Source organism: Homalodisca vitripennis, chromosome X (genome assembly GCF_021130785.1).
Source record: "Homalodisca vitripennis isolate AUS2020 chromosome X, UT_GWSS_2.1, whole genome shotgun sequence".
Classification (NCBI taxonomy): Eukaryota; Metazoa; Arthropoda; class Insecta; order Hemiptera; family Cicadellidae; genus Homalodisca; species Homalodisca vitripennis.
Window position 1 is genome coordinate 137,025,321 of NC_060215.1, and position 12,167 is coordinate 137,037,487.

The 12,167-nt window shown below is 33.3% G+C and overlaps 1 protein-coding gene across 1 annotated transcript in view; it reads left to right on the forward strand.

Moving 5' to 3' along the window:
• The window catches only part of LOC124369888 (WD repeat, SAM and U-box domain-containing protein 1-like), a 62,888-nt gene that overhangs the window by 32,434 nt on the left and 18,287 nt on the right, over positions 1-12,167 (forward strand). The window contains exons 12-15 of the mRNA XM_046828030.1: positions 935-1,152; positions 4,616-4,706; positions 5,226-5,293; positions 6,265-6,334. Coding sequence (XP_046683986.1) covers positions 935-1,152; positions 4,616-4,706; positions 5,226-5,293; positions 6,265-6,334 — 447 coding nt within the window. The remainder of the gene's footprint in view (positions 1-934; positions 1,153-4,615; positions 4,707-5,225; positions 5,294-6,264; positions 6,335-12,167) is intronic.

The window sequence follows — 12,167 nt, forward strand, 5'->3', positions numbered from 1 at the left end:
GCAACTTGCGTGCAAACCTCTAGACGATCAGTCATCTTAGTTCTTAGGTGAACACAGCCAGTGTCAGATGTTAAACCAAAACTTCCAATGTCAGTGAAGCCAATATATTTTAAGGATTTTATTGTGTAAGCAGTGTTTTAGCAGAGTCTGATACGTAAGGCTTTAATGTTAGTTTTGTCAGTCATATATGATTTGTTGTGAAAACCAATTATTTAACTGTTAAAGTTATAATTTTCATTAATCATATAACATTTTAGTGCATTAAAGAATTAAAATTATACATTTTGTAGTATATTTTAGTGGTTGGTTAATATATGTGTTAAATAATTACACAGTAAAGTGTTGTGGTGATAAGGTGGACAGTTGGGAACAAGTTAGCTATTAGCTTCTGAGCCTATTGAGTTTTTAGAGTATACATGTTCAAGGCTTTCTTTACCATTACATTGAAAATAAACAGGTATCTAATACAGGTTGTAATTACTAGCCGCTTCCGTATTATTTTCCTTATTTGGTCAGTATGAACCCCAAAAATCTTCTTTATATATTCTGGAATTTAAAGTTTGAATTATCTCATTGTCTCTTGTGTCTGAATAAAACCTGATCCTTTCTTGTTATGTACAGTAAAAATTAATTACCTAAAATGTTGAAAAAGTCTTGTAACTTGGATAAATTTTGTATGCCATAAAACTTATCACTATTTTTACAGAAATCAAATTTTGATGGTGACGATAAAATAATTAATTGTTATTTTATGATATTTCTATATTAAGGTTAACTATGATTGAATTTCTTAAGTTAAATTTAATTTTTGAATGGACCCCTCCTAACTTTAGTTTTATTATTATAAAAACATTATGTAGCAGTACATCTTTGTTGCAAGTTATTGTAGACTCCCAGAAATATGGATGTATATTTTATGAACAAACTGTTGCAGCATCTTCTGCCCGAGGATACCGCCTAGCCACTGGTGGCAATGACTGCATTGTCAGAGTCTTTAAGATGTGGCCGATCGATGATCTGGTGATGAAGTTCGAGGAGATGTTCTTCATGCGAGGCCACGGAGGCAGTATAACTCAAGTCCGCTTCTCCAGCAAATCCTCCGATGTTCTGGCCTCCACTGCCATCGACCGCACCACCAGGATTTGGAATATGGTGAGGGTTATGTAAACAGTGGCTAGGATATCCATAAATTGTTTTTGGTACAAGATAATTGCTATGGTTTTTCAAAACCAAAAGAAGTAACTTATGAAATAAAATTAACATTTTAGCCTATGAATTGTAATATTCAGTACTTGATACTTTGATCCTAATTGTTCGTATCGTGCTAGATTGCTCCTTTGTGGTACAATTGATTCTGTTAGCTTTGTGCATGTCTTTGTTAGTGCTGCACTTTGCCACATCATTGCACACCACACGTCTCTGTGTTCTTTCTTTCCGACTGAGTTAACTTGATTTGTTATTATTCATATTACATCCAAATGTGTACCCATTTCTGTAATAAATAAACTATTTGAATTAATTCATGACTAGTAATACACATAGGAATAGTAGGTGAAACTCATAATTCGTTACCATGGAAACATAAATTTTACCAAACTTTATTTTTTCACTCAACACGTTGTATTTACCCTGAAACAACTAAGTAAAGAAGACTGTGCACCGTTAAAAGGTAGCGGGTTAGTAACAACACAGGAAAGCATCTACTACTGATGTCACAGGCAACATATAGAATTAAATAAACATATCTTGGTATTTAGCTGTTCACGTTTCCATCAACATATAAATCATATTGTTTTTCACCCTTCTTACATGAGTGAAAACAGTGAACTATACAAATCAATGGATGATCTGTTGATTTCCAGTTGATCGATGCTGTAGCTGTCAGGATCACCAGTTCTAAGGTTAACCTCATGTTTTAGAATTCAACATCTAAAGAAGATGACAAATGAAAGTCCTTGAATTGCTGTTTTAACTTATAACAATGGAAAATGTCCATTTTTCTGTTATCTTTCCAAATCATTCATAATCGATAATAAATGTGAAACAAAGCATTGGAATTTGTATGAAATCATTCAATTTTAATATTAGATTGTATCATTGATGCACATCTTTAGTAAATGTGAGTATGCTAATTGGTAAAGTACAGCACTAACAAACAACATGCACAATGCTAAACAATCAGTGGTTTCACCACAAAGGAGAAATCAGGCATTATACAAAGCATTGATAATGTTTAAAGTTTTAAGCACTGAATAATATAATTTATGGGCTAAAATGTTAATTATAATCAATAAGTTACTTGTATTGGTTTTAAAACACAATAGCCAATTTTTTAATTAGGCCATACGAAAATTGGCTGAAAATATGAATGTGATTTTTTACAATATCTATAATATGAGTTATATATTCAGGAATTATATGTTTTTTTTTAATTATTTGTGATTTATGAAAATTATTTTTTTACAAATTAAAAATACTGTTACTCCCTTCAGTCATCAGTCATATATACATACTGTAAAATTTTCCCAAAATATCACCATCTTCAGCATATTTTCTGTGGATGCTGATTACTTTTCCTGTATGATTATTTTCCCTGATTACAAGATATCCCCAATACTTGAGTAACACCACAATCATAATGCCTACAATTCCGTGTGGTGAAACAAAACTATTACTATTTGCCTTGTCTTCAGGAAAGGTATCATTAAGAGCTGTGACATTAAAAAAGCAACCCAACCAGATATTGATTGCACTATCTGGTATTCTGTAGTAGAACTTGTGGCTTTGTCAGCATTAGTGGTCTTAATCCGTTTTAGCACGGAAATTCCAGTGCTGAGTTTTTTGCACAGCGAGTAAACATGGGAATTTCAGGAGAGGCAGTCGCCCATCAATATGTCATACTTTATTGATTTTGTTGTGATTATGTTAGGTGGCTCTGATACTGATCTTCAGTCGTCCTAGGTTCTTTTTCTTTGTTTTTTCTTCATTGACCCTAGTAGTGGCAGTCATTTCACTTGTTAATGGCAGGCCGTTTTTGTGTGTTGCATAAGGTATTTTTCTTTTTAGTTAAACAAATACGTATATAACAGCAATTATGTTATATTATACATTGTTTTTTCAGAAAACAGTGGAAAACAACATTCTGTTCAGATAACGTGAATTTGTAATTGGTGTATTTTTGTTATATAATAATTTATCCAAATTTTTTATATTGATTGCGTGGGACCATGGTTTGAAAATAATTTTATTCCTAGAACTTTGAAACTTCAAAAGTTGTCAAATATTATGTTGTTTTTGAAAATATATAGGTTTTTTGGAATATATACAAAGAAACTAAAAGTATGTGTGAAAATTTGAAAAGGTGCCTAAAACCCATCTGAATAAAACAGCAACTATCAATTTGAAATTTATTAACCAAAAACGTAATTCTTTTTACAAAAGAAACTTTTTAAAAAGAAAGAATAAAGTAACAAAATTATATTTACAGTGTTAAAATAAATTAGTTTAATAATTAGTTTGTTTATTGTTTGTAATGGTTTTATTTCTGACTTGGGCTAAAACAAAAGTACGATATGCATCTAAATATAGTAAACAAATATACACTGTTAGTATTATTTACTAAAACTACTCACATAAGAACATTACAGGATCATAATAAACACGTTTTATGGAATAATCAATCAATATTTACAGTTAACAAACGAAATAAATGAACAAAATAACCAATACAGTCAGTCAACAACTGTGCCGGACCGTAGCAACAGGTTTGAAAATAAATTCCACTTTATAAACAGCTGATTGCGTCATCCGTCCACTCGCTACAACTATTGAAAAAACTGTCTGTGGACAGGATTTTAATGTTTGCAGTGGTGTCTGAATAACATTGGTACGACGAGTTTACGTATCATAATAAGTGAAATAGTGACGCCATGACTGTCGACGAATAATCGTCGATTGCTAACCTCTGCGGGACTGTCACCGACCAATAGTCGTCGATTGCCAACACTAGGGTTAAAGACAAGAGGTAATTTGTTTCACAGTATTTCTGCGCAATGTTAACAGAAATAAAAGCAGTAACTTCAAGATCTTTTGCCGACTTCCTGGTGGTTAAGAGAGCAGTATCATCCGCATACATGACAGGGTGGCAATAGGCATCCAAATACTTAGGCAAATTGGAGACAGACAGGATGAACAGAACAGGCCCAAGAATTGAGCCCTGTGGTACACCCTTAGTAACCCTCATGGTTGCAGATACCACTGTATTAACTGACTATTCTACAGTATGCTTGATCTCTACAATCTGCCATCTGTTATTTAAGTAACTCTTAAACCACTAGAGGTGTACACCAAGTCCCTAATCCCTAAAGCTTCTTCACAATAAGATCGTGGTTGAGGCAGTCAAGAGCCATGCTCAGGTCAAGAAAAGTGCTAGTAACAGATTTTCCTTCGTGAAGGTTATTTATTATAAATTCAATTAATTCGACAAGTCTGGTTGTAGATTTTCCCTTGTGATAATTAATTAGCTATTTACACAGTGACAAACATGTACAGTCTTAGCCAGGGTCTGTAACACTTTTGACAATCAAGAGTAATTGTATTTGTATTTGGTTTGCAGCAAAATGGTCAATGTTTGAATGTACTGAGCTACCACAAGAATCAAGTAACCTGCTGCGCTTTCTCCCCAGATGCAACCCTTCTTGCTACAGGTAACATATTTGGAGTAAATACTTGACAATAAAGATTTGTAAATGAAGTACCTTTTAATGTATTTTGTTAACCATAAACGAGTAGGTAATTACATCAGGAGTTTGTTTGAAGTTCAATAGTGGCAGTTGCTTTCGTATAGTAACGCTTTTTTTTCTTTACTCATCATATTATTTGTGTCTTTAAATTTAATCAACTTTTGCATAAGTTCAACATTTTTCTGTTCAAAAATTCTGCTTTTGATAAATTACAAATTAATTGAAATTAAAGTGTCAGTGTTTGGCACCACACCCACGAAAGTGAAAACCAAAAAGAACGAGAGGAAAAGAATTGAGGATATGTTGGTCCCAAAATTGTTTATTTCAAAACATCAGTTACTTTCTGTACAGGTCCTATGATTAACACTTTTAGTGCTGAATCTGAAACACAAGACTCTTTACAAAATGTTGGACATTGTTAGTGATTTCAAACAAAATTATTACTAAAAACTATGCTATAATGCTATAATGTTATTTTTTCAGGTTCTTTGGATTCTTCAGTCATCATATGGGAAGTTCCTAAAGTAATATCGCTGCAAAACAAACATGAGGTAACTGCATTAATCTTTTAAACTCCATTACATTCATCACAGCATATACTGCCACTTTCATCTAGTATTCAATTCAATTCAGTCTCTTTATTCAACAGTATGTATAAATATACAGGAATGGTGTATATATATTTTTTACTTGTATTGTAAATTATATAATATATTTCAAATAACCTAATATGTTAGCTATTGTGTTATATGCGAGATTGTTCAGAATAATGTGGGGAAAAATTATGGCTGTTATTCTTTGTATATACTTTTTCTATTCTTCAAATTTTATCAAGTTAAATTTTATAAAGTTCAAGTTAAACTTGAAATCATTTTTGAACTTTTTATGGCATTAACCATTTTTTTCAAAAACATTACGAATTTTGAAGAAATAACAATGTGTATACAGTTTTCAGAACATGTTGTATATTTTATGTATTGGAACGTAAATAATTAAAACTCTAAGGGACTGTTTAAAAAATTTACAGTGGCAAGGCAAGGTAAATTCAACTCTGCCATATTGCTAATTTTTTTAAAATCCAAGATGCTCTTTCCTGTAAATATCGTGTGATTGGCCCTTCTTAGTACAGCCAAGGCCACAGTTGTCAACTAAAGTATAAGGTCATGCATTTTAATGCTGTGTTTTTTTTTATTACAAATCTTAGATCATAAAAGATGTACATAAACATTTTCGTAACAAAAAATTTATTCTGACGTACTATTAAATTACAAAGATATTTAGTCAAATGATTTACCTGATGATAGTCTCACTGAGTCCGAAATGTACATAGTGCAGGAATCCTCTTGGAATCCTTCAGATCTCTTCAAATGAACATGACTCCAGATTCCAAGAGTCAAGTCTTTGACAGTGTCAGATTTCAGACACTACACTAAGCACTGAACTCAACATTCGCATTAAATTGGTGTTTCACACCTTAGATACATTTAAATTTTGGCTAACACATCATTATGGTCTGTTTCAGTCTGATGCTAATGGAAAATATGCTGTTAACCCTGATGAAGCTTTGGATTCTTTTGAAGCACTGACTCTAGGTAACCTACCTACTATATTGAGAAGGTTTTGAGGATTAAGTAAATAGTGTAGGACAAATATTTAAAACACACCAAGTACAATGCAGTGTGGTTGCAAATTCAATGTATGAAAGTACTAGCCATATGGTTGCTTTAAACATCAATATTTAAATGTGGCACCCAAGTATTTGCTCTGAAACTTTAGTATGCATGTATATTTTTATCCATCTTTATATACAGGGTGTACATAAAGTCCTGCACAGGTATAATATGTATATATATTTTCTAAACGATAACAGATAAATCAACAAGATTTGGTACATCAACACTACACCTAAAAATCTACTTTTTGAAGGAACTATCAGTTTTCTGTAATATCGTGGGGACGTCCCGCAAGGAGTCAGAAGGAAATCTTAAATACGACCATAGGTCAATATGCACATCATTTTAAAGTGCTTATCTAGCAGAGTTTAATGCCGCAAACCGCACTCAAAAAGATTGATCCAGTACAAAATAACGGCTGTTCAAAGGTTTTATTTAAAAAAGATGTTTACTTACCAAATGTTTTCAGAGTAAATGTTCGAATTTTTCACCTCTTGTTATTTGACAGTTGGAAAGACGCACATAAAAACTATTAACAGAATTTTGCATGGCAACTTGAGGAATCGTCTGACATTCTTGAAGTATTCTTTGTCTCAGTTCATTTAAATTTGGAGGCTTTATTTTGTAGACGTTGCCCTTAAGGTAACCCCTAACAAAATAGTCTATTGGAGACAGGCTTAAATTTAGACCCTTTCAGAATTTTTTTAACTGACGTAATAGAGATGTCATGAGTTTGTGCTGCTGAGCGTAGGGACTCTTGCGGGTTCTCAATAAATGACTGCAATACATATAAAGAGTTGCCTTCGGTTGTGGCAGTAGCCTTCCTGACCTATGACGATCGGAAACACTTCCTATTTCCATAAAGCGTTGAACAGTTCTCCCTACAGTTGTTCTAGAAATTGGCTGCCTCTCGTGAAAGTAGTCATTAAATAAATGGCATGCTTCCTCGTGTGATCGTCTGTTGTTTCCCCAACCAACCATCATAAGAAGTGTTATACGCTCACGTTCGTCAAGCGACATAGTGTAGTTGAAGAACTACAAGCAATGCGACAAACTATTTTGTACTAAAGCGCACTGATAGAAAGGTTGGACAGCACTACTAAAACAAGAAAACTAGAATAGGCTACTATGAATAGACTGGCTAATAGGAAAGTCCAAACTGCGACCCAAACATAAGAGCTTTCTAATTGTTACTGTTATCAGGTTTTCCCCGTTTTCAATATATTAGGACCAGATTTGTAACCCTTGAGGATAACTAACGTCATAATTCACTTCTGTACAACTGACAAGCATAATGTAGTATTTCGCTGCATTATTCGTTTGGTTGCAGTTTTGCTTTACTGGGGTTATGGCTACTAATAAAATGTAACCAAGTAAAACCTTTGAACAACTGCCATTTTGTATGGGATCAATCTTTTTGAGTGCGGTTTGCGTCATTAAACTCTGCTAGATAAGCCCTTTAAAATGATGTGCATATTGACCTATGCTCCTATTTAAGATTTCCTTCTGACTCCTTGCGGGACGTCCCCATGATATTACAGAAAACTGATAGTTCCTTCAAAAATTAGATTTTTAGGTGTAGTGTTGATGTACCAAATCTTGTTGATTTATCTGTTATCATTCAGAAAATATTATACCCGTGGACTTTATGTACACTCTGTATATATTTCTTGTGTGCGTGTGTATGGGGCTGAACTCCTCCTAAATGGGTGGACCGATTTTAATGAAACTTTTTGTGTGACGTTAGGTGGATCCGAGAATGGTTTAGATTCACAATTCGGTCCAATTTACATTGTTTATATAATTAATTTTTTATTTATAAATAAATTGTTGTTGATCTTGGAATATTTTACATTGGATCCACCAGACTGCGCTACAACACGTAATACAAAGTGAACTGTTACTTAACAGCTGTCAACACTTTCAGCTTAAGTTCAACAAAGAGGCAGAAAAATTTGCTTACATTTAAATTGTAAAAAATATTACGTTATTATAAAGTGCTTGATCAGTAGTGTAATGCAGATTGCAAAGATAAAGTTTCACCAATTGTTCCATGTAAACATTATAATATTACAACACAGCCATAATGTTTTTCTATCTTAATTTCAGGTTTTCCCGACAGTTTCTGCTGCTATCAAATTTGTGTGTTGTTTTGTAACATCGTGTAATTATTGTGTGAGTGCTAATTGTAATAATACATTAATAGAGATTGAAAATGTTTGAAGTGCATAAAAAACTATAGTTAATTATTGAAGTTATTGAACTCATTTTGCAAATTTATTGAAGTGAGTATATTAGTCGCATAACCTCAAATAACCTAAGTAGCATACAAATCAAAAGGTTGTGTTTCTATTTGTGAATAACTATTGTTAACAGTTTAGATTATCAAGTTTTAAACTAATTGGATTTAAAATAATTTGTTGTAATTTACATTTTTAATCTGCAGTCAAAATTGGTCACATAATTTCAAATTAGCATTCAAATCACATGTGTGAATAACCAAGAATCAAGAATCAAGAGATTTATTTGCCATTAAATACAAAAAACAGTACAATAGGCATCGTCAATCAAGCCCCAATAATGAAATAAAAACTCTTAACTAGTCCGAATGATAATATCACACATGTTACTACAATTCAAGTACTCTTCAACAGTATAGAAGGCTAGGAGGATGTGACGTTGAGGATTTCTTATCCCTAAATGAAACAGTAAAAAATTTAATTAATCTGACTAAAATAGTGAATAATGACAATGCTGAAATTGTGAAGAAGCTTGAATGTGTGTTGTCGGAAAATGTTAGGTTAAGGAATGACATGACTCTGTTCAAACAACATGTTGAAGAATATATGACAATTTCAAATTCTGTCAAAAGTGACTCACAGACGAACAACAGTGAGAGTGCTGGTATTTTTTCAAGTGAAGTCGAATCTGTGGAGGGCCTTGATGACAAAGATTCTACTCTTGCAGGCCGTTGCATTGATACTTCAATTGCCGTTGACAGTGAAATGTTGGAATCAGATGGATTATGGACATATGTTAGTAAACAGAAACACAACACATCACGACCATGTCAACAAGGTAGTGAGGTTAACAAAGTTAATAACCGGGTTTACAGGAACTCCGAATATGTAAGTAAAGGAGTTAAATTCAACAAAAAACACGACACTTTAAATAAAAGTGGCAATAATTCACAGGAAAAGAAATATCCTCCAAGTAAGTTACTGCCTAGTATGGATGCAAACGCAATTCTAAAAGTAAAAGGGAAAGAGAACTCATCTATGATGAAACATTCCTACAGTGATGTAATTAAAAGAAATAAGGTAATTTATGGTACAAAAGAGGTAAGTGAGAATATGTCAATTAAACCTGCAGAAAGAATACTATGGCTTTTCATGTCGGGTTGGAACACAGATGTTACTGCTGACTCATTAGTTGAATACCTTAATAGTTTAAAAGAGGCACCTACATATCAGTGTGAACAATTAAAAACTAGGTACAGCAACTACAACTCTTTCAAGGTGGGTGTACCGCTCGAATTGGGTGAGGAACTTATGCATCCTAACCTGTGGCCTCGAGGTGTTAGTGTTCGAAAATATAACCCTCTTCGTAGAACAGTAAGTTATAATAAACCTTTTTTAGGCCTACCCCATTAAGTGGGCCTAGTAAACTCATAGACGTATTGGATCAAAACCTATCTACAAATATTAAGGGTCCTAGGCCAAATATAAGTGTATGTACCTTCAATGTACAATCATTGCGCAATAAATTATTTGAACTTGAGGCGATATTGGCTCTCAAACAAACCGATGTTATTTGTATTAATGAGCACTGGTTAGTTAAAGATGAAATATCCTTGTATATTCCTGAAGGGATTTGAACTGGCCGGGTACTTTTGCCGAGAATCGGGTTTTGGTGGTTCGTCAATTTATGTCAAGAAAGAAATAAGTTATGAAATGATTGATGTTTCCCGCTATAGTCAAAGTGCAATATGTGAAGCAACTGCCATTAGACTAAGTAAACTGAATTCATTAGTTATATGTATATGTGTGTATCGCACGCCAGACTCTAATTTTGGACTGTTTATTTTTAGCCTAGAATGTTTACTTGCTTATGTTACTAAGGGTCCAAAAAATTTTAAACATGTAATACTGGCGGGTGATTTTAATGTTGATATATTGAAAGCTAGTGACTTTGAAACTCTTGATTTTTTTAAATCTTTTAAGATCCTTTAATTTGTACTGTACAAATAATGTACCAACTAGGTTTAAGTCTTGCCTTGACAATATAGCTACTAATTTAGCTGCAGAAAACCTAGATATAGTTTTGTTGAACCAAGGAGTAATATCTGATCACGCAGGTATTTGGGTTAGCCTTTATCTGGCCAATGATCATAGCCATAGTCGGGATGGCAGTACTATTAGGCCTAAGCCCAATGACATGAAAGTTGGCCAAAAACGTCTCATGTCACAAGATAGGTTAGGTAATCTAGTTGAATGTTTAAGTAATTCTGACTGGAATTGTGTGTATCACAAAGATGTAAATATTGCTGTAAATAGTTTTTAAAATATTTTAACCATGCATTTTAATATTAGTTGCCCAAAGATATCTGTGATACCTAGATCTAAGAAATGCGATGTAATAAACTGGTTTACGCCAGAATTACTAGATAGGCGAATGCAACTTCTAGCTCTATATGATAAATGGAGGATTACTCGGAACCAAGATGATCACATACTTTACAATAGTTTTAAAAAACTATAAGCAGGAAATCATGAAGGCTAAAGTAGCTGCCAACAATAGATATATCAGTAATTCCAATAACCAATGCAAAGCTGCATGGTTTGTTGCTAAAAGAGAATGTAATCTTAATTGCTCAACAAAACGCAGTATACCAATCTCACCTGGCCAATTGAACTCTTACTTTGTTAATTTGTCTATTGACAGTAATGATAAACAGGATGAGGTCATTGATGTAAATGACTCAGTGTACTCTGACTTGCTATCAAATTCTACTAGGCCTAATGCTGATAATGTATTTAAATGGAAGTTGGTGGATGAAGGAATGGTAAAGTGTGTTGTCAATAAAATGAGTGGCTCACATAGTGAGGATGTGTATGGTTTGTCCAATTTTTTGCTTAAAAATATAATTAATGTTATATTGTTACCACTTACTTATCTGGTAAATTTAGTTGTTACTGTAGGATATTTTCCAGACTGCCTAAAGATGTCTAAAGTTACACCTATGTTTAAGAAAGGAGATATGAACTGTCCTGAAAATTATCGGCCGATCACAATTGTCCCAATTTTAAGTAAGGTAATCGAGTCTTGCCTGGTGGCACAGCTGTATGAATACTTTGTTACCAACAATTTGTTGTATCCTTTTCAATTTGGCTTTAGGCCTAAACATACAACCGTGGATGCAGTTGAGAAAATTGTAGACTATATTTTAAACAGCTTTGAGGACAAGCTGGTGGTTGGTACTAGCCTATTAGACCTAAGTAAGGCTTTTGACAATGTTTCTCATGTTATGTTATGTCAAAAACTTAAACATTATGGTGTTGTAAATGAAGAACTGTCAGTAATAGAAAGTTATCTTAAGAATAGGAAAAAAATGGTTGCTGTTAAAAATGAGTGCTCAGAATATCTTGATGTTTATGCAGGTGTTCCGCAGGGCTCTGTCCTTGGTCCTTTTCTTTTTTTGGTGTTTGTGAATGACTTTAGTTATAATGTGTCAGCTTTCTCTATACTGTAT